Genomic DNA, 24,536 nt, shown 5'->3' on the forward strand with positions numbered 1-24,536 from the left:
CCAAACAGCAAGTTTATTAATGAGTAAATCTATAAACTAATTTACCATGTTTATAGATATTTACTATAGGTTTCGGCATGAATCTTTATCTTTTTACCATCTATTTGAGTGTCCTGGTTTATAGGAGATTAAGGCATCTTGGGCACTTTTAGTTTAGACCGTGACCAACTCGGTTGGGGGATCATTAGAATAGGTTAATTAGAAATTATAATTATACTTTAGAAAAATGTGGACTTCTAATTATACGGTTTGGTGTGTTGTGTTTTTTGGATCAGTTTTTAGGGATATATTTTGCCAGACAAGGTAAGCTAAAGGATTTTGAGTTTACTTTGATTTATAGAAGTTATTAACTTATTTGAATTATAGAAATTTTAGTATTCAGTTGATATAGTATCAGAATCCTAGAGTTCTTTTATTATTTTATATTTATGGAAACAATGCTATAAAGTGAAAATAACATTATATTATCGATTACAGTTGACAAAACACAGATTTTAAAAATCAATACAAGCGTAAATTTATGTTGATAAAGTATCGATGATTTATTGTTTATACGGGGTGGTTGTATTGTTCGAAATGTGTCTGACTTCGGGGGGCAAGATATTCTGCAGATAAAAAAATGTAAAAAAGTTCGTATCAATTTATGTCCTAAAATGCTTTCTTTCGGAGATACAGGGTGTAGAAATTTTATTTTATTTCGATTTTTTCCATATAATTTTTTAATTAAGGTCGATATTTGGTTTAAAATTGGTGTCTATGGGGCGCGACCTACATATTTTTTTAACTAATTTGTAAAGTATTTTTTTACGTAAAAAATGACTCTTGATAAAAATCGCAACGAGGAACCGATTTCAAGATATTTGGAATGGAAATAGCCAATACATGTCATTGATAAAAAATAAACATGTTAACTATACAGGGTGCTACAAATTCGAGCATTGGTATATCGGTAACCGTAATAGATACGATCATGGTTAAATTGGGGCAAAGTTGCGCTTTGGAATGTTCACCAAGGTGCCATTAAAAAAGTTTTAAAAATTTCAAGGATTGTTGAGTTTCTTGGAGAAAACGGATTTTTTTGAAAATTAATTTTATTTTTTCCTGTCGTTACTTTTAAGAAAATCAAAAAACTAATTGCACATTCTCATAGCCACTTTATTAGGGCTATCTGATAGTATTTTTAGGTTTTCAAGTTAGCTGATAATTTGTGAGCTACAGAGGCCAATTTATTTTTTTTAAATACGGACCTGCATTTTTTATTTCAGATTTTGAAAGAACTCGGTCTCCTGAGTACAATGATATGCCACACTTAATATTTTTTTTCAGACATTTGAACACAATTTATTTAAACTTATTTCAAGTCCGGCTCTGTTTTTTTTAAATATTTAATCTATTCATCGTTACAATATCGATAAGCTTTCAAACTTAAAAATGACGTGGGGTAAAACATTGAATATTGAAAATCAAATGCAATAAAATAATAAAAAATAATATACAAATGAATACATTACTTCACGTCATTTGTAAAAGTGAAATACAATATTTACATCAATACATCTCAACATTTAGAATAAAGAGTATAAAATGCTTTCGGAAGTATAAGAAGAAAGTTCAAAGAGCTATAAATAAAATTGAACGAAAAATAAATTTGTGCAATAGGGAGGGTTGTAACCCTTTCGTAGAACATTAGAAACTAGTTTGTAGAAGTTTATTTATTTATAATAACTACCATGAATATTACGCATATTATTAGATCGCCACACTGATATTTAAAATTCACAATAAAATAAATAAAAATAATATCTTTAAATTGCCGACCTGGATATAATTTAGTTGAATCTTCCAATTGGCTCGATTTTCCTTATTCAATGTTAATTAGCGCTGATCAATATGTATATTACGATGAATATAATCAGATTAAATAATTAAAAAAAAACAGAGTCGGACTTGAAATTATTTTAAATTAGTTTTTTGTTGTTAAGGTACCAAAACAAAAAAAGTATAAAGTGTGGCATTTCATTGTACTCAGGAGACCGAGTTCTTTCAAAACCGAAAATAAAAAATGCAGGTCCGTATTTAAAAAAATTAAGTTGGCCTCTGGTATCTCACAAATTATCAGCTAATTTAAAAATCTAAAAATACTATCAAATAGCCCTAATAAACTGGCTATGAGAATGTGCAATTAGTTTTTTGATTTTCTTTAAAGTAACGACAGGAAAAAATAAAATTGATTTTCAAAAAAATCCGTTTATTCCAAAAAACTCAGCAATCCTTGAAATTTTTAAAACTTTTTTGATGGCATCTTGGTGAACATCATAAAGCGCAACTTTGCCCCAATTTAATCATGTTCGTATCTATTACGGTTACCGAGATACCAATACTCGTACCTCGAATTTGTAGCACCCTGTATAGTTATTTGACTGAAATAATAAATAAAACTTTCTATTTCTTTAAAGCTATATATATATATCAGATACTGGCGAAGTTTCTCGAATAAAATTCGGATCACCCTGTATAGTAATTAAAAAGAAACGCATTCTATTGTTATAAAACTTGAGGCAAGAACAGAATGTTACTACCTTAAGAAGTTTAAGTTAAAAACCAAAATAATGATTTAATACTTTTTTGCCGTTAGTGCTTATAAATATAATATTATACAGGGTGGTCCAAACTGTATTCCGGAAACTTCGTCAGCATATTCTGCAGATAAAAATAGGTAAAAAAGTTCTTATAAATTTATGTCCTAAAATGCTTAGTTTCGGAAATACAGGGTGTACAAATTTCATATTTATCTCGATTTTTTCTAAATATAATTTATGAATTAACGTCAATATTTGGATAAAAATTGGTGTTTGGGAGTTTTTTGACAAGAGAAATTTGATTTTGATGTCAATATGACTCCCACTTGTAGAGGGCGCCACCTACATATTTTTAATTGGTATGAAGAGTAATAAATTTTCGTCCGTACCTGTATAAAATTAGTGAGTAAAAAAATATAAATTTACGACATTTTTTGCGTAAAAAGATCTCTTGGTAAAAATCGATACAAGGAATGGTTCTCGACATATTTGGAATCGAAATTATCAAGACCTATCATCATTGACATAAATTAAACATGTTCACCCATGGGGCCCTGTTCCCGAGCCCCATGGGCCACCCCTCTCTATCCGCCACTGTTGATGCCTGTCCATTTCTCTGTGCATAAACATTTGGAACGATAATATATCACCAGATATATCGTTCACATCGTGACAGTTCAAGTCTCTAAACTATTATATCAGAGAGTTAAAAAAATGCTTGAACACGCGTCAATTTTATTATTATTTTAAGTAGCTTATATTTTTACGTAAAAAATATTTCTCGAAGGCGACTCAAAAAAGAAAGATGACATCATTTATAGTTTTCAATGGTAACCTTGACGTTTTATTAGAGGTTTTTAATGTGCCTTTGTTTTTTTAAAACGTTTCCAGAATTTTGTTTAAATATTTTTAACCGTTTTTTTCAACCGATTGTCATCTTCAACCAATATATGTAGATGAAACGAGTAAAATTGTTTCCAGTAACAGCTTACTGATGTAGATATTGTTATCGACGAGGGCTTATGATCAAGAAAAATCACAGATCTTCCTGGGTCTGAGTAAGAACAATCTTCGGATTGTCACGGGGTTTTTAACAGGACACTGTCTCCTCAATGAACACCTCAGTAGATTGAAACTAAGAAGAAACGGCGAATGCAGATTCTGTGGGGAAGATGGTGAAACACCAGTACACCTCATCACTGAGTGCGCCGAGACGACAACCATTCGTGGATTATCAACCATTCAATTATTGGACTACTGCAGTAGGAACACTTCAAAGTTAATACGCCTAGCTTACAGAAAAAATTATATTACAGTTAAAATACAGAAGTTAAGATTTTTTTATGTGTAGCCATTTAGTAAAGAAATAAAGTGCCGTGATATTATTATGTATCCTTTGCGACAACGATGTGTGAGAGAATAATTTTCTTGCTAAATTTTAAAAAAATAAATGTGTATTAGTTCACACATGCATTGACAGAAATTGGTGTTTCACTTCCCACTAGGGCATTCAATCCCGAAAGAAATTTTCAATCCCGGGATTTCGGGATTATAATTTTTCGATCTCGAGATCCCGGGATTGGTCCCGGGATTCACGAAAAAATTAATTACGTTGGAATTATATTTTCTTTCTTTACAAAATTTTATTGAACAAAAAAAACATTAACATAAATTAAACGTCATCCCCATTACAAAACAACATAACATGTAAGTTTATTTAACAAAAAAAAAACATAAAAGGAACTAAAATATACATTTTTTATTTAATTTACATAACCAATCGAATACAGCATAACACAGGATTACTAAGATACTAAATAACAACTTATGCAGTAATAGAAAATGAGGATCTAAACTTGAGTTTTTGGAAAAAAGTCCTTTTAAAAAAACAAGCTGTAGCAGGGACCCCGTGACGGAAAATATAAGGTACATTGTTGCCATACATTCAGGGTTGTTTATAAGAGCATATTGTATTATCATAAAAGACTTGTGTACGATTTAAATTAAGGAAAAAAATGTAATGATGAATCCCGAAAATCCCCGGATTAAATAAAAGACAATCGCGGGATTTCGGGATTGAAAAAATGTCCGGGATCCCGGGATACCGGGAAACAGGATCCCGGGATTGAATGCCCTAATTCCCACGCATACTGGGCACATAAAATTAACAGTTTCCAAACATGTGTTGGGTTATAGTTTGCAACTGGTCGCATGAATAAAACGCAGATATTTAACTGTTTTTAAATTTGACAAATGTGACAAAATATTGCTCATTCTGAATGCCCTGTTGGTAGACCCATTACAGCTTTGACTATCTTTCTCTCTTTACTTATCAAGTCTGCTGTGAATTTTGGCAAATGTTCTACTATAAACTACTACCCTGGTGAGTTTCTCCACCATTCTAGAGATTTGTTGGCCACTGGCCACCCATCGTTCCGTGGCTATTCTCGTGACAGCTTCTACAAGGCTGCAAATGGGTTCTGGGCCAAAGAATGGCATTGATGAGCCTTGCTTGGCCATTTTATCTGCCTTTTCGTTTCACGGTTTTCTTTAAATTTTTGTTTCTTCCAATACCGTTTCTTGTAAACCAATCATGCCTCTGGCCACTGGTTTTCTTTCAAATAAAACATTGATTATTTTTGATTAATCAAAGGAACAATGCGCTGCACATATTTAAAGATATACCCAAATAATATTTTCCTTTTCTTTTAAAGGATAGCAGAAAATTGTCCACCACTACAGCCGCCAATGGATAATTTAACACAAGAAGAATTTTTAGCTGCTTTAACATCAAGCTGTCGATACGATCGATTGATTCGTCCACCTTCCGAAAATCGATTAGATGTCGATTTTCAAATTGACGTAAAACATATTGAAAATGCAGGAAACACTGTAAGTATCATTGCTATTTTTTAATGTGTATAACGGGTGCGTCTCAAAAGTGGCTCTTTAACTTTTTTATTTCTTTCAGATAAAATAACGAGATTTGGTATGTATATGATATAAATTAGGATTGATTGATATATTTGATTGTTTTTGGTCACTTCCTGTTTCACCTGAAATGACTACAACTTTTGATTTTTGAATGACACACAACCTGGATATTTTTTTACTTTATTCGATAGAAAATGACACTCTGCAGTTCATAACGACAATATGACTGGAAATACCAAGTGTGTGGTACCAAATTATTCGTACAAAAATGTTTTTTCCAAATATGCTAACCCTCGTTCCATTTTAAAAAAATGAGATACGATTAAAAATACGATTTGGTCATCTTTTAACTGGCCAGGACAAGACACTAAAAATATTAGACAATCAAATCTATTTTTGCAAGGCTTCTTGATTAAAAATTAGTGTTTTTAACACAGATGTAGCACTATGGAATTATGGAAATTTAAAATACAATTTTTTAAGCAAAATGTCAAAAGTTGACATAATAAGATATGTCCATCTATTCAGTATGTCATTTTCTATATACCGAATAAAGTAAAAGAAAAATACCGAGGGTGCCATTTAAGAATCAAAAGTTGTAGTCATTTCCAGTGAACAGGAAGTAGCCAAAAAGAATTGAATACATCAATCCTAATCCTAATTTATGTCATATATACTAACATACCAAATTTCGTTGTTTTATCTGAAAAAAAAAAAGTTATAATAGGGGTGAACCACTTTTGAAATGCACCCGGTATACAGTAAGTAACAGCTAAATCATATAAGTATATTCAGAACAAAAATGCTCAAACAATTCAATCGGTGTTTCTAGTTTCGTATTTTTTCAACCAATTTTTTTTGTACATGAACAAATCATGTAGCAACTTTCATGTTTTAAGGTGCGTATTCACTTGCAACAAAACACTCCGAACAAACCAAACGCGCCGCGCACTCCAAACAATCTGCAACAAAACATTTTCCGGGAGCGCCCTGAACGACCTGCAACAAAACATTTTGCGCGGAGCGTTCCGCCTGTTTGCAGTGTTCGCTGCGTTCCCACCAGTAATCAGTGTGTGAATCAGTGTTAGTGTGTTTGTCGATAAGGATGCATCTGATATTACCATAGACCCTGGTGCTTTTGTAATTATAGAGGCATTAGCAGGTAACAAAAAAGAGAAAAAAAGGAAAGGACGAAAAATGTGGGCAAGACGCCTCTTTTAACGCCGCCAATGGCCTTACTTAGTGACCAAGATTATATGCATAAGAAGAATTTAATTAATTTAATAATTATTAATTTAATAAAATAGGCCGCCTTTCAAACTCATAAATTAACCCAAGTAGCATTTTCACGACTTGCGACCACATGTTTACTAAACACAACGTTGGATTAGTTACAAAAAATAGTTAGCTCCCTACCTTGGGTATTAAAATAAATTTAAACGTTTTTATAACGTTGTGCCGACGTTGGACTAGTACTACAGCAAAGTAGAAGCTTCTACGACGTCGAATAAACGTTGTCTTGTAACCCTTTTTGCTTAAGTGATCTTTAGGTGATTCGGACAACGTAGTTACAACGTTGGACAATATAGAGTTTTCCGCCGTCAGTTTCAGGACTTATTCCAACGTTATGCAAACGTCGTCTGTTTTACTAATTCCAACGTTGTTTAGATTTCCTTATTCTTACGTTGGTAGGACGTCGAGTCACTACCTTTTTGCAACTGTATTGAACCATAACCTTAAATCTTAAATTTTCACTTCATTGTTCTGTTCAGTCAGACAGTTCAGTGCTGTTTTTGTTTTTATAAAAAAAAACTTAATTAAAATGGGACATAAGAAAGGTACATATAAAACTAAATTTAAATATACATCGACATATATTACCGATAATTTATCCACTCCCTCGTTTATTTAGATTATAGAGGGCGGCACAAGCTAGACTCTAGGATGACTAAATTAGGCAATCTTGCGACTAGTATACTACCTGTTAAGGCCGAACTGCGACTTTATTAGTCCAGTATGCGACTACTAAAACTACTTCATCTTAATCTCCAAAACAACAAAGTGAAAGCCGCCATGTTGCTAAATAAGAAAATGTTTCGTTCCTAAAATAGCAATTCCTGCTTTTTGAATACATTAACTTGAAATATTTGACCCTAAAAAACACGCGGAAACAATTTTTTCGACTGCGAATAAATTATTCTCATTTTACTAAAAAAAAAATTCAAGAAAAATTTTAAAACTTCTTTAATTTTAAGGCCCATTAGTATTTTTCAAAGTAGAAACAATACATTTATCAATAAAGTTGTTTGCGTTTAACTTTTTTGCCTTGGGTAACGAGTTACAGAGTCGGTTAAAGTGTTTCAATAATTATGATCTTCAAACATCCTCCACACTTAAATACTTTTGTTTTGTTTTCCTTCACTGCCATCTGACACATGTCTCTAACTAAATCATAAAAATAATATTTTTGCTATAATTATCCCAATTTAGGATAAAACGCGACTTAGACGCCATATTAGTTTTGTATTTCTGTGAATTAGGATTTTAAACAACGTTGCAGTTTGTACTAAATTAGGCTTCTAGCCAACGTCGGTATCCAACGTCGTTTCGACCCAAAAATTATTCTCCAAACTAGTGCAGACTAGGGTTGGCACGAGGTTGTGCCGACGTTGCGCCCCGACGTTTGGTCGCGTGACACAACGTTGTCCCGACGTCCAAATGCTGCTTGGGAACTCTAAACACTTTTCTCTGTTCCACTCCATAGCTAGGTACAGTTTAAAAACACCCCAAACACGACGAACATTCAAAACTGCCGTATCCACTGAACACCGGCCAACGAACAAATTCTTTTGAGCAAATCCCGTTTACCGACAAGCTTCGGAAAATGTTTGGCGCGTTCGGTTCGGTTCGGCGCAACGTACTGACTACACAAACTTGTTACAGCGCGCGCGGCGCGTTCGGTTCGTTCGGAGTGTTTTGTTGCAAGTGAATACCCACCTTTAAATACATACCGTCTATATAATTCAGTTTTGGATTCTTCAGAAAATTCTAGCCATCTTTCATGTCTCCCATACCTATCTTCTAGTGTTTCGGTAATATTAAGGGACCTTAGCAAAGTTGTTCTCTCATGGCAGGACAGTAGTTACTAGTGTTGTACTCATTTGAATTTAGTTAAGTGCATATCAAATGGCATCTTTAAAAGAAGTGCATGAAATAACCATTCTACAAGTGACTGATTATGGAACTAACACCCGATACGAATGGAAGTTATTCGCCCAGAATTCAAACAAAATCGAAATTTGCCATCTACATTGCAGGGACAATTAGCACAATAGAAAAGTAGTTTCGCTAGTTTTGGCTTGTAAGATAGATAAAAGCAGCTGCTAATGCATTAAGTAATTATATGAGATTAGATATTATGCTTGACAAAAGCCAAAACAATAAGACTCTAAGTCAAATCAGGTCTCTTTGGGTTCAATGGACGCCTTTTTTAAATATTATGTTTGAGTTTGAGGAAATCTAACAGTTCTGACATTTAATTGAGATATTACGAGGTTTTCGAATTCAACTCATATTATACATTTCTTATGACTGCAACTCTATTGTGTGCTCCTTTCTTGAGTTAGAACTTATCATATAGTCATTACATATCATATATGACACTCATCATACATGATCACAAGTTATATATTTTCCTCTAGATTCAGATAATTCAATTTCTTATAAACTCATTCCCGTTCTTTTTTTAGCAATTCAAATCGCATCTTTTGGTTCAAGTTTCTTTCCAAGATGACCGATTGAAATTCGCAGACCTTTCACCTAATAGAGGTAACATTCTTGGACAGGAAACTCTAAGAAGTAAAGTTTGGGTCCCCCATATTGTGGTCAAGAACGAACGAAATTCTGGATTAATGGGTTTAGACCAGTAAGATTTCGAAATTATATTATTGTATTTTGTTTTATAATACGTTTTTTTTTTATTTAGGAAAGATGTATTTGTTAAAATAAACCCTTCTGGAAGAGTTTTGTATTCTTTCCGAATGACCACCACGTTTTACTGCGCTATGAACCTTAGAAAGTTCCCGTTTGATAACCAATTGTGTGAAATAATCTGGACAAGCTGTAAGTAAACAAAAACTAAATAAACCACTAATTCAACACAACCGCTAAAATTTAACACAAGTTTTTTATAGTGTCCGTATGCTTGAATTTCAAGTATACTTTGTTTATTTACAGAAATGTGTTTTATAAATCAAGACATTTTTGTTTTGCAAAGTTATCTACCTTATAATTAACATTGCGTTCCGAAATATCCACTTTAACAAAAAAATTATAAATTGAATTGGCTTTGCAATATTTTTAAGAAAGCAAATATCTATTCCTATTATAAGCGCGATTTTAGGGATCGATCACACATCAAGAAAAAAATTAGGAATTTTACATTAACTTAAACGTCAAATAAAAAAATCCCCTTTATCAATTACCTTTTTTTTAGTTTCAGTATTATGAGCGTCGTCACTAAACCATAGGACTTTAAAAATTAAAATATTTGTGAAATATAAAATGACTCTGAAATTTTTAAGTATTGATCTCACTACAAAGATATAAACAATATGTAGCAATTTTATAGCGATCCCAGTAACATAAACTCTAAATTTATGTAGTAAAAAGTCATTGTATTAAAAATCTACAGAGAGAAATAAAAAGGACTAATATTACATTCCTATAACTGGATATCATTTAATAGAAACTTACAAACAAAAACACAAATACAAATTGCATTATTTTATAGCTTTTTGTAACAATACCACATTTATTTTATAGCCAACGGATAGCAATTGGATTTTAGTACTTTCAAATCAAATATTTACAATTTTTATGCTATACTTAATCAACAAACCTATTTTATGTGATGCAAAATAATAAACTTACCTGACCGCTAGATTCGTCATTCAGCAGATTTTAAATTTATTGAAAAATAAATATAGAATCTTATAATAAACAGTATGTGTCTAAATAGACCCAAAAGTACTACTTTTATATTATATCCCATCAAAAACATAGAATGTAAAAAATGTCAAGTCTCGCAACAAAGTTCCTCCACTATAAAAAGTTGTGACAGCTCATGTAAAACCAAGTCAGTTTATTTATATAGTTTCTCTTTAAGCACCTATTCAACAATTTTGTTATAAATTGTTAGTATCAATATTACACATCTTTATTTCTGTAAAAATTCTAATGACTTGGCAATTACACATGGCACCATAATTATAAAACAAGAATCTATAAGCAAGATAAAACACTAAATCACCACATTACACCAAAACACTTTCCTTTTGCACTGGATGCGCGTGTCGCTGACCATTTTAGCATCATTTGCTGATGATGCTAACCATTATGCAAAAGTAAAGCATTTTGGTGCATTGTGGTGATTTAGTGTTTTATTTTTGCTGTTGTAACATCAAACCGTTCCAAACCCCAACTATAATAATCTATCATATATCATTTCGATTACTACGTAAATCTAAACAGTGCCCTTAAAAATAAGTTTTTTTAATTAGTAGAGAATATCATATCGTGCAATTGCCAAGTCATTGTAATTATTATAGAAATAAAGATGACTAATATTGATACTTTATAACAAAATTGTTGAATAGGTGCTTAAAGAGAAACTACACTGATGGCCAAAATTATTGCATATAACGATATTTTTATTTTATTTTGAACCTAATACGATTCTTTTTATATTTTTGGACATATTGGTTTACTACACGACTAACTAATATAAAATTAAAAATCTAAGTCTAACTAGGCTGTTATTATAATTTTATTTCATAATGAGTGAAAATCAATAAAAACAAATTTCATTTTAAACAAAAAATATTGAAAACAATTTTAATTATTTCTCACAACTAATAGTCTGTATTGCGTCTTCGAGCTTCAATGCAAGCTGTGAGACGACGTGGCATGTTCTCAATTAAGTTGTCTAGAAGATGTTGAGGAATGGCTTCCCATGTTTCACGCGCAGCAATTTTTTGAATTCATTTAAGGTACCATATAATATAAGGTAATGGGGGATCATTCCTTTTGACAATATGGCGTTTAAGCATGTCCCAAGCATGCTCGATCACATTCATATCTGCGAACCGCTAAATTGCGATGGGGAGGACCATTATCGTCCATGTAAACAAATTCATCCCCCACTGCCCCTCGAAATAGACGCACAATAGGCTCTGAAATGTCTCTAAGATATGAGGCACCTTTCTTTGTGTCATCAATAAAAACAAGAGGAGTTCGAGCTCCGTGCATTATACATGCCCATACCATAATGCTTCCCCCTTGGAACGGGACACGGGGTTGAGCTGCATTCAAGCGTGCTCGTCTTCCAGATGCTCTCCAGACCAAAGTTCGTCGCGAGTCTGACACTAGGCCAATTCTTGTTTCATCACTAAACATGACGAAATTCCAATTAGGTCCATTTGCTCTCATCTCCTCAGCCCATTGTAGTCGCGTAATTTTGTGCTGTAAATTAAGCTTCGGAACACGTAGAGGCCTCCTTAAATGTAACCCTCTATCCTGGAGTCTTCTTTCTATGGGCTTTCTTGAAATATTTACTTCTTCAAGGCGAGCTAACTCATTTTTAATAGCAGTATTAGAAAGCAGGGGATCGCGTCGTGGCAATAAGGGATATTTGACGGTCGATTGACGGTCTTGCACAGTAGTAATAACTCTCTTTCTATCTCATCCAGGCCGATCTGTAACCTCGTTTGTCTCCCTGATTTTTTTTAATATTCGCAAAACATCGCGTTGGTTAACTCCTACAATTTAAGCTATTACAACTTGCCGGTAGCCCTGTTGAGGCATTATTACTATTCTGACTCTACTAAACTGTGAAATAATGTTTCTAGGCATTTTAAGGCTAAAAAAATGGTCAAATTTCTTCTGAAACCCAAGAGACTACAAATCGAAATGTGCAAGAATTTGTAATAATATTGGGTCTGAACGATAAACATTGTTTACCATATCCATTTTAACAAAAAAATGTTTATTACAGATTATCAAAGCTATGTATAAAAAAAGATTTTTTAACGATATATGCAATAATTTTGGCCATGTGTGTAAATAAAATAAACTTGATTTTACTTGAGATCTCACAACTTTTTATAGTAGAAGAATTCTGCTGCAAGACTTGACATGATTGGATCGGAAATACCTTAGAATTTTGATGACGGTGAGTGAGCATATGAGTGAGTCACAGTCGAAGTTAAAGAAGTTTGAGTAGCACAAATTCATAATCCTTGAATTATTGTTGTTACATTCATATACAAATAAAATCAGCCGAGATCAAATCGATTAATTCTAGTTTTCTACCTTTTTCTCGACTGGAAAGCCAGTTACCGGTAGCGGTTAGACAGATAACTTTTAATCCATAAGGATATTTTGAGATTTTTCATTTTTTACTTTGGTTATAAGCTTAAAGCTACCTAAAATTCAAAATTTGAAGTTTGTAACACATCTAGAATTACCTTAGAATTTTGATGATATCTCAGTGAGTCAATGTCGAACTTAAAGAAATTTGACAAGGGATAATTCATTAACAATGAGGTATAATTACTAGATATTTTGGCAATCTAGCCAGCCCTAGTATCTCTTCATCTTTAGTGAAAATTAATTTATAATAATTAAGTTACAGGGTGGTCGAAACTGCCTCGACTTGGCGGGGACACTACCGTGCCCTCGGATATTTTATTATTTTCCGTTTTAAATTTTATCAAAAAAATATTACTATTTTTAAAGCTGTATAAAAGTATATACCTATACTGCGAAAAATAATTCTAAAATTAACTGAAACATGTTACATGTTATTATGTTTAACGTATTTATAATAAATTACTTTAACTTAACAGGAATATAACTCTAGTTTATTACAATGCACCCAAACACTTTACTTTTAACAATGGGTATGCACTTTCCTAACTATGTTAGCATCATCAGCAGATGATACTACTAATATTTTTAGCAAAACGTACGTCCAGTGGTGTTTTGTTATATATGGTGAACTAGTATTTTATTTTTCTGTTGTAAAACCAAAGGACTGTTAAACTGTATAACAATGACAGTTATTAAACTTTCTGATTGCATATTTTTGATATTTTAGGGGCGTACAATGATACAAATCTACATCTGCAATGGGTGAAGTATGAGCCATTCACCATAGCAAAGAATCTTCATTTAACTGAATTTTCCTTAGATGACATGTGGGTAGAAGATGCTACAACTCAAGACACCGGCACCGATAAATGGGGTCAGTAATTTATTATATATGTATCTATGAGTGTATATTTGAGATGAGATATATCTAAAGTAAAATTTAAAAAATGCACTAAAAATAGATTGACAGATACGTTCAATAGAAGAAGTGATTGATGGAGAGCTCTCTGCTGATTAAATATTAATAAAAATTAAATAATTATAAGTACTTGTTAATAGTAGGGCGCCTACATTAAAATATATCTTAAATTATCTCTTAGGTGATTTAAATAAAAAAATATAATAAAAAAAGATACCCTATAGAGAAGAAGATGGGTAAAAACAGTTTTGTTTATTAGAAACAGATTTTAATTATTTTATATATATTTTTAACTACTATAATAATAAAAAGTATTATACAAATTTGTGCTGTAGATAAAATATACGAAGGAAGGTCCCCCAATTAAAACTATAAAATAATCTAAATCATCTGTCAGCTATTACAAGTGTCTCAGTATTTTTTCATTCACCTATTTATAGCTTCACAACACTTGATAATAACAAATACGTACATTCTATGTTAATATAAGGCAGTTTTACTTCTAGATGATGGATACAGTTCTTTGGTCTTTAAGTTTAAGTTAAAGCGTGAAGTTGGTTACTACATTTTGGACTACTTTTTACCATCAATTTTGCTCGTCATGATCTCATGGTTTTCGTTCTGGATTCAGACAGATTCAAGCCCTGCCAGAACAACTTTAGGTATGAATCAGTATTAAAAATCGTTAAACTGGTAAATACACGCCAAACCAAAATTATTGCATATAACGCTATTTTTATTTTATTTTGGACCTAATATGATTCTTTTTATATTTTTGAACATATTGGCTTACCACACGACTAACTAATATAAAATTAAAAATCTAAGTGCAACTAGGCTGTTATTATAATTTTATTTCATAATAAGTGAAAATCGACAAAAACAAATTTCATTTTAACCAGAAAATATTGAAAACAATTTTAATTATTTGTCACAACTAATAGTCTGTATTGCCTCTTCGAGCCTCAATGCAAGCTGTGAGACGACGTGGCATGCTCTCAATTAAGTTGTCCAGAAAATGTTGAGGAATGGCTTCCCATGTTTCGCGCGCAGCAATTTCCAATTCATTTAAGGTACGGGGGAATCATTCCTTTTGGCAATACGGCGTTTTAGCATGTCCCAAGCATGCTCGATCACATTCATTGAGACATCGGTGGCCACCACAGTTTTCTTATACCCTCTTCCTCACAAAATTCGCGAATCGCTAAAGTGCGATGGGGAGGAGCATTATCGTCCATCTAAACAAATTCATCCCCCACTGCCCTTCGAAATGGACGCATAATAATAGGCTCTAAAACGTCTCTAAGACATGTGGCACCTGTCATTGTGCCATCGATAAAAACAAGAAGAGTTCGAGCTCCGTGCATTATACCTGCCCATACCATAATGCATGCTCCCCTTTGAAACGGGACACAGGGTGGAGCTGCATTCAAGCGTGCTCGTCTTCCAGTTGCTCTCCAGACCAAAGTTCGTCGCGAGTCTGACACTAGGCCTATTCTTGTTTCATCCCTAAACATGACGAAATTCCAATTAGGTCCATTTGCTCTCATCTAATCAGCCCATTGTAGTCGCGTAATTTTGTGCTGTAAATTAAGTTTTCGAACACGTAGAGGCCTCTTTAAATGTTATCCTCTGTCATGGAGTCTTCTTGCTATGGTCTTTCTTGAAACATTTACTCCTTCAATGCGAGCTAACTCATTTTTAATAGCAGTACTAGAAAGCAGGGGATTGCGTCGTGCAATTAGGGATATTTGACGGTCGATTGACGGTCTTGCACAGCAGTAGTAACTCTCTTTCTACCTCTTCCAGGCCGGTCTGTAACCTCGTTTGTCTCCCTGATTTTTTTTAATATTTGCGAAACATCGCTTTGGTTAACTGACGATTTCTGCTATTGCAACTTGCCGGTAGCCCTGTTGAGACAGTGTGACTATTATGACTTTATTAAACTGTGAAATAATGTTTCTAGGCATTTTAAGACCAAAACAATGGTCAAATTTCTTCTGAAACCCAAGAGACCACAAATCGAAATGTGCAAGAATTTGTAATAATATTGGGTCTGAACGATAAACATTGTTTACCATATCCATTTTAACAAAAAAAATGTTTATTACAAATTATGAAAACTATGTATAAAAAAAGATTCTTTAAATACCTTTCCGTATATTTTTAAACGATATATGCAATAATTTTGGCCATAATGCAAAGTGAATATAATTTTGTAAAATTCTACCTACATATATTACTACACTTATACACCGCATTCAAGGTACCTGGCGGAAGCACTCTTTCTCTGGTTTTGAAGTTTCCGGTCTTGGATTTGTTTAAACACTTCTTAGAATTGTTTCATAGTTAAAAATTATTATACTTATAATAATGTTTTCCTATTCGCCAAAATTTTTCTGATGTTCTTTTTAAGTAGTATGGAATCATCATCATAAAACTTATGCACCAATGAGTCTATCTTGCAGTTCGGTATACACTTATCCAGGAACTTCTAGAGTAAATTAAAAAAGTAATTAATTAATCGAAAAATTTATTAAATTTGACGTAGAAAATATTTATATTCATTTACATCTCTTTCAATAAATTGTTAAACATCAACTTGCAATTGTTTATTACATTTTGGACAGATAAAATGAATTTTTATATATGAAATATTAATTTTAGTTTTTGTCTATAGGTACCACAACCATGTTGTCGTTTATCACACTAAACGGAAACGTTATGAAAAATCTACCTAAAGTGAACTATGTGACAGCGAGTGAAGTCTGGTTTTTCGGAGGAGCTACTTTCATATTCTTATCCTTGGCTGAGTTTGCTTTTGTCAATATCATCTGGAGAAGGAAGTAAGACTTAGTTCAAACTTGACAAATTACTGAAGTTAAATATGGAAATCTTGTTGAAATTATTGCTTCATTGTTAAAAGAATTGTTTAATGCAATAATATCTAAAAATCCATATCTACTCCTGTTATAATAAGTATTATAAAAATATATTTTACTATAAATAAAACATGTATATAGGTTGATACATAATAATTATAATTTTTAGGAAGAAGGTCGAAATTGCAAAGCAGAGCAGCAAATACATCCTGAAAGGAGCTGTTTCTCCAAGATTAGCAAGAAAGGAAGTTAGGAAACTAGATTCGTTCTCAAGTGCCGATAATAGATTCTCCGGAAACTTCTCGAATGCTCATGTAAGTTTTCATCTTCAATTTTATAACTGTACTAGCCCATACCAGCGACTTCGTTCGCGTCGAATTAATCATTTGTAATGGTGATGATAAAGCGAAGCAAGAATTTCCATTAACATACAAACTGGATAAAATTTTCTCACATTTATGTCAGCATGAGAAAAAATAAGCTTTTTACGTCAAGCAGTTTAAGCCGAATCGTGGTTAAGAAATTACCCAACTTTTTGGAACACCCTGTATGATTTTTTAAAAAATTTCAAAATATGTAAAAAACCAAATAAATTATGCTTGTTCAAGCGTTTTCCCGAAAGACTAACCGTTTTTTAAATAATAAATATTGTAATATTTGAGGGGCGTTTTCACCCTCTTGGAATTTGAGATTCGAGAAACCCCTCCTTATCCCACAGTCAATCCGTTTGCCAAAAATCAGCTTTTAACGTCAAGCAGTTTAAGCAGAATCGTGATTACTCAATGGTCATATTTTAAGAAACACCCTGTATAAATTTATAAAAAATCTTAAAATATGTAAAACAACAAAATAAAATATACGTGTTTAATAGTTTTTCCGAAAAACTCACCGGTTTTTAAATAAAAAATATTTTAATATTTGAGGGGTGGTTTCACCCCCTTAGAATTCGAGTTTCGAAAAATCCCTTCTTATCGAACCTCTACACCCTAAAGTCAATCTGTTTTCCAAAAATCAGCTTTTTACGTCAAGCGCTTTAAGCAGAATCGTGATTAATCAATGACCAGATTTTTCGAAACACCCTGTATACATTTTAAAAAATCTTAAAATATGTAAAAAAACAAAATAAAATATACGTGTTTAAGCGTTTTTTCGGAAACTTGACCGTTTTTTAAATAAAAAATATTGTAATATTTGAGGGGTGGTTTCACCCTCTTGGAACTGGAATTTCGAAAAATCCCGTCTTATCGAACCTCTACACCCTAGAATCAACCTGTATGCCAAAATTGAGCTTCTTACATTGAGTGGTTTGAGCAGGATCGTGATTAATCAGTATGCCAGTCACTTAAGGATTTTATATATTAGTATAGATTTGTGGAATGTCTGTAAACATTTATATCATTGAAATTTTCAATTCCCTAATATTTTATGATCAAGATTCTGTTAAATTTTGTGTTTATTGTACGTTAATATTTACTTCTTTAATAATTTTAAAATATTAGATAGATATTACTTTTCGATTTTAAGCTGTAGCTTTATTAGTTCTGCTTCTAAATATTTCCCAAATAAGCTATTAAAAAACTAAAAAAAAAATAAAAGTAACATTTTTTTTAGTTATTAATACTAAGAATCATAATTATCACCGAATTATCTTTATAAGAGAAAACACTTTCTTATTACTGTTCAAATTTCCATACTGCTTTAGAGAAAAATGAAAAAAAATGAATATATCTAGAAAAAGATTTGTCTAGGGGGTAGATAAACTTAATTTAATAGTGTTTTGAAGAAACATGAATTCTCTATTGGATATCAGAAAATACACTGAGTGTTCTATTTAAACTAAAAAAGTAACTTGTTAAATGTAACCATTGCAATTTTCAATATTTACTTTTTCACACTGTATTACTTCTCAACTTTAGTTTTAATTGGATGTTTCAAATACATATTAGGCTATACCGAGTAAATTCCAATATAGGCAAAATTTAAGTTATATACTTCTTTAATAAAACTCACCTTTATTTTTTTAGGAGAATCTGAAAATTAATTAATATATAAGGTGTTTCATTACTAAAAACAAAACTTTGATGTGTAACTTTTTTTGGAGACACCCCATCGGACTATATTCTTAAAATATGCTTTAAATTAACCTAAATTTTAATTTCAATACAAACTGTGGTTCTCCTAGGAGCCTCCGCTTCGTGCGAGAGACGCCACCCTGTAGATGTATTAAAAGTACCGTATGATCAAAAAATCCTCATCAAGCGATGGAGTCTGAATATTGCCAAAATCCATACCAAAAATTCGCTTTTCCACATAAAGCCCGGCAGACAGTGGCGCCACTAGGGGTGAGCTAAGGGGTGCTTTGCCCCCTAAACTAGTAGTTTAAAATAAGCTTTAATCTGAAAATAATATTATTTTATAAGTGAGCTGAGGCCACCTAAAAGACTTGAGCCCCCCTGAAAGTGAGTGTCTAGTTGCGCCACTGCCGGCAGATCATATGACTTTCATTGTAGGATATTATGTAAATAATATAAACGATATAGCACATTAGACCTTGCGTAAAATAGCAAAGCGGAGATTGCAAGAGTCAATTGTTTCTGTAAATCATGTGATCTGTTCATTTTCCTAGTTTATGTAAGAACCTCTTTTTTTAATTTAAGATCCTATAATTATCCACTGAGTTTTGCAGACATACATTTACTGTTTTGTGCAATATTTTCCGACTATGTGTTATACTGTTTATTTGGTGTACGAACAGCCTAACAAATCTCAATAAAATGGAAACTTTTGAATAGTTGTTATTATATGTAATTATTTATGTATTTGTTTGTTATGCTTGGACCTTTTAGGGTCTAAGTATTGATGCAAATTCCCTTTTCAAACTTTTTCGTTAAAACAAGCTATTTGAACAAAACACTCCTACATATTAGATAGATATATTTATTCAAAATTATTGAATTAATTAATTAACTTGCTTTTGAAATATACAGGGTGGTTCATTATTGCGAGGAAGTTCAATATCGTCGTCGTTGTCGAAGATATAAAAAAGAGTTTTGCAAAAGGGGCATATCCTTAAAATATTTTGTTTTGTATAAGAGTAATATTTGTGGCGTCGTCAACATCGCAATGTTTAAAATGCTATATCTCATATTTTTAAAAACAACACCCTGCAATTATTATGATCTTTATCTAGTATGGTTACCGTTGAAAACCCCATAAGTAATATAATACAGCGAATATCTACTAAACAGCTAAAAATTTAGGACTTTACTCACTAAAAATGTTGATTTCTTAATTCTGCCTCCCAACGAAAAATAATATACAGTGTGTTGTATTTAAAGAAATAGAGATACATTTTAAAATTTACCTTTTTAAAATTCCCATTTTGGCGATGCCGTGAAAATACCCTGTATAGGTTTAATAATGTAATTTTAATATTCTGTTATTCTTGGTGTTTAAGAAAATAAAGGGGTATTCCAATAATAATTATGTTTGGGATGTTTATAACAAATAAAATAAAAGTTTCATAACATACCTAAATGTTGGCAGTGCGTAGCTGGACAGTGTACAGGGTGAGTCAACGATAGAGTAAAGTCCATTATCTCATTTGTTTCGAGGTTTACAAAAAAATGTTAAATACAAAAGTTATAGGGAAGATTAAGATACACATTTTAAAATTATTATAGAGTATACAGGGTGCTTCAAAAAAGTATGGCGGATATAACATATGTTTTTTAAAGGCAACGCCCTATTTTTTATTTTATTTTTAGATTCTGCGTAAAATTCTATAATTTTTTTATATATAACGTTATATACCTAAAATTAATAGTTTTTGTAATATTTAAATTTGTTTATACAAATGTTAAATTGCAGTGTGGTAAAAAACTGTCAGTGGTACCATTGTTTCTGAAGTTGGAATGCCAAAATTTGGTATGAGCATTCTATAGAGATTAAAAAGAAGATATATGTTAAGATATTTTAGTTAAATGCTACAGGGTGTTCAAAATATATTTATAAATTTCAACTACTTAAAATTAAAAAATCTAAAAATTTTTAAATGGTATACCCTATATATTTTGAATTTTTCTGATAGATTTTGCAAAGCTCTTTGACTTTTATTAAGTATGTCATATACCTATTTTTAATAATTTGCGATTTATTTCAATTTTTTCTATTTTTACCCATATCTTTAATACAATTACGCTATAACATCATAGTTGCCATGACAAAAAATAATAATTATTATCAAAATTTCATATGTCTGTTAAGCAAGTTAAGAACAAAAGGTGAATTTTAGTTTAATTTGTTGTAATAAGTATAAATGGTAGAGGTAGAGGTAATAGTTTCAGATTTTCCTGAAAATGGATTAGTCAATGTGACTGATATACACGAACAAGCCAAAATAAACATATTCTTTGGTTCAGTACTATATATTATATAGTACTTTGCTAAGTACTATAAGAATAGATGTAGATTATCTAGAAAACATTTTCATATTATATTATATTATAATATTTTCAGTGTGTAATGGGACGGTTTTCTGGCAGTAGTAATATTGGCTTTACGAAATGAATTATAAACCAGAATTACTACGAGAAAAAAAACTTTACTCTATGTCGGAGAAAGTTTCAATACCAGTAGTCGTCAACAATTAGGTAATCTAGTTAGTATTACCCTAATCTGTGGCTATTCGGCCCGGAAAATCCAAATGTCATCTTTCATAATATAGAAATACACCAAGAAATTCACGACTACGATTTTAGTTTATTTGAGTAAAGTTAGTTAATTTTGACTAATAATAACAATTGTAACTAATTATTAAACTACTTGTTAAAAATAAGTAATAAATATGTTTGTTTTGTCACGGCAACTATGATGTTTATAGCGTAATTGTATAAAAAATGAGGGTAAAAATAGAAAAAATTGGAATAAATCGCAACTACTATTAAAAATAGGTAATAAATATGTTTTACTTAATAAAAGTTGAAGAGCTTTGCAAAATCTATCAGAAAATATGTAAATATAAAGGGGTGTACCATTTAAAAATTTGAGATTAACAATTTTAAATAGTTGAAATTCATAAATATATTTTGAACACCCTGTAGCATTTAACTAAAATATCTTAACATATATCTTCTTTTTAATCTCTATAGAACTCTCATACCAAATTTTGGTATTCCAACTTCAGAAACAGTGGTACAACTGACAATTTTTTACCACACTGCAATTTAACATTTGTATAAACAAATTTAAATCTTACAAAAACTATTAATTTTAGGTATATAACATTATATATAAAAAAGTTATAGAATTTTACGCAGAATCTAAAAATAAAATAAAAATAGGGTGTTGCATTTAAAAAAACATATGTTATATTCGCCACACATTTTTGAAGGACCCTACTCTATAATACTCTATAATAATTTTAAAATATGTATCTTAACCTTCCCTATAACTTTTGTATTTAACATTTTTTTGTAAACCTCGAAACAAATGAGATAATGGACTTTACTCTATCGTTGACTTACCCTGTACAATTAAAGGTGGAACATAATATCTGCCAAATCGACTTTTCTGGTAGCACACCATTCTTTGGTTGAAATTTTTTATTACTGCTGAACATCTCTGTAGTTAGGTATGTCAAGAATTATTCGCCTAATTTCTTCTTTCAATTGAATGGTTTCATCATCATCATAATCATCATTTAGCTTATTCCACTGCTGAACAAAAGCCTCCCTCAACTCTAGCCATTTCTTTCTATTTTGTGCCACTTGAATCCAGTTTCCAGCCACTCTCTTAATATCATCTGTCCATCGACTGAGGTCGTCCTCTGCTTCTATAGGCCTCGTGTCTTGGTCTTCAGTCCACAAGTATCTTTGTCCACCGTCCATCTGTCATCCTAGCCACATGTCTTGCCCAATTCCATTTAAGATGTAAGACAGATATCACCGCATCTCTTAATTCTGTTCGATTTCGTATGGTATGATTGGGTATTTTATACTCTCTAAGTGTAACTCCCAACATGGACCTTTCCGCAAAATAAAAACACTAAATCACCACAATACACCAAAACACTTTTACTTTTACACTGGACGCGCGTTTCGCTAACCATGTTAGCATCATCAGCAGATGATTATAAACTGTATTCAGTTTATAATCATCTGTATAATCATCTGTATCAACTGTATTCAGTTTATAATCATCTGCTGATGATGCTAACATGGTTAGCGAAACGCGCGTCCAGTGTAAAAGTAAAAGTGTTTTGGTGTATTGTGGTGATTTAGTGTTTTTATTTTGCTGTTTGTCTTGCCCAATGACAACTGACACCAAAGGTTCCAACTCTCAACTGTAATGGACCTTTCCATTTTCCGTTGCATGACCTACTGTATTTTATGTATGCTCTTTTTTGTCAAAGTAAGTGTTTCAGCTCCATACGTGAGGACAGGCAAGACACACTAGTTAAAGACCTCTCTTTTTAAACATATTGAAATATCAGATCTCAGTATATGCTTTAGTTTACCGAATGCCGCCCACGACAAACATATTCTTCGTAAAATTTCGAATGAATGGTTTGCGCATTGTTTTTGTAAGCTTTGCTTTTCACATAGACCCACAAAAAATAATCTGAAATTGTTTGAAATTGCGAATTAAGGGTATTTGTGTTTTATAAAAATGTTTGTTTTATTTAAGGGATCATCAAATTCGCTTAACGTGCCTACTATCAACGCTCCCACAACTTGTGGCGGCAGCGATCAAAACGTTGAAGCTGGTTCACCACCAACACCGACGCCATCTCAGCAATGGGCCGAAATGAACCCACGTGACGTTGCTATCTGGATTGACAGAAAAGCAAGAATCGTCTTTCCTGCCACGTTCCTCGTTTTCAATATCCTTTATTGGAACTTCGTTTATGCATTGTAAAATTGTAACAAAAACTTGAGTTTTAAATACCTATTTGTTTTATAGTTATATATTAAGTTTTTCATTTAACTAATGTAATTCAACTGTTATTATTAACCAGTTATTTATTAAACTTTAGTTAGATGAACATGAATACGTTGTTTTATTTTAATATTCCGGATGTGGCTCAAAAATGGCTCACCCCTATAACTTTCTATTTTTTCAGATAAAAAAAAGAGATTTGGTATTTTAGTATATGACAGAAATTAGGATTAATTGACGTATTCAATTGTTTTGGATCACTTCCTGTTTCACCGGAAATGACCACAACTTTTGATTTTTAAATGGCACCCTCGGTATATTTCTACTTTATTGGATAGATAATGACACTCTGAATGGAATAATATATCATATGTCAACTTTTGACATTTTTGAATATGGTTTATTTGAAATTGTAACATGCAGTTCATAACGATAATTTGACTGGAAATACTAAGTGTGTGGTACCAAATTATTCGTAAAAAAATATTTTTTCTAAATATGCTAATAAGCCACCCGTGCTCCATTTGAAAAAATCGAGATGTGATTAAAATCTATTATTTAATTCTATTTTTCCATGGCTCCTTGATTAAAAATTAGTGTCTCTAACACGGCCATGGCATTCTAGATTGATATTTAAAATACGATTTTTTAAAGCAAAAATGTCAAACATTGACATACGATATATCATTCTACTCAGAGTGTCATTTTCTATCGAATAAAGTAGAAATATATACTGAAGGTGCCATTTAAAATTCAAAAGTTTGTTGTAATAATGCTTTTATTTATTCACTATTCTAATAAAGAATATGCATTCCTTCGGAAACTCTCTATTTAATTATCTAGTAATGCTAA

The 24,536-nt window shown here is 31.8% G+C and overlaps 1 protein-coding gene across 1 annotated transcript; it reads left to right on the forward strand.

Moving 5' to 3' along the window:
• On the forward strand, nt 1-23,796 carry LOC115881808 (glutamate-gated chloride channel-like). The gene is made up of 9 exons (XM_030899479.1): nt 1-303; nt 5,294-5,471; nt 9,263-9,438; nt 9,499-9,635; nt 13,672-13,818; nt 14,370-14,525; nt 16,544-16,709; nt 16,915-17,059; nt 23,433-23,796. The coding sequence occupies exons 1-9, from the start codon at nt 227-229 to the stop codon at nt 23,661-23,663; spliced, it is 1,413 nt and encodes a 470-aa protein (XP_030755339.1). The 5' UTR covers nt 1-226; the 3' UTR covers nt 23,664-23,796.
• Nucleotides 23,797-24,536: the final 740 nt, after the last annotated feature.

The sequence above is a fragment of the Sitophilus oryzae genome, unplaced genomic scaffold, assembly GCF_002938485.1.
Source record: "Sitophilus oryzae breed Bouriz unplaced genomic scaffold, Soryzae_2.0 scaffold_1740_pilon_pilon, whole genome shotgun sequence".
Lineage (NCBI taxonomy): Eukaryota > Metazoa > Arthropoda > Insecta > Coleoptera > Curculionidae > Sitophilus > Sitophilus oryzae.

Coding starts and splice junctions, on each gene's coding strand:
- LOC115881808 (XM_030899479.1), top strand. CDS start 227: ATGTGGACTTCTAATTATACGGTTTGGTGTGTTGTGTTTTTTGGATCA. Junction 14,526..16,543: donor CCCTGCCAGAACAACTTTAG/GTATGAATCAGT, acceptor TTTTGTCTATAG/GTACCACAACCATGTTGTCG. Junction 16,710..16,914: donor AATATCATCTGGAGAAGGAA/GTAAGACTTAGT, acceptor TATAATTTTTAG/GAAGAAGGTCGAAATTGCAA.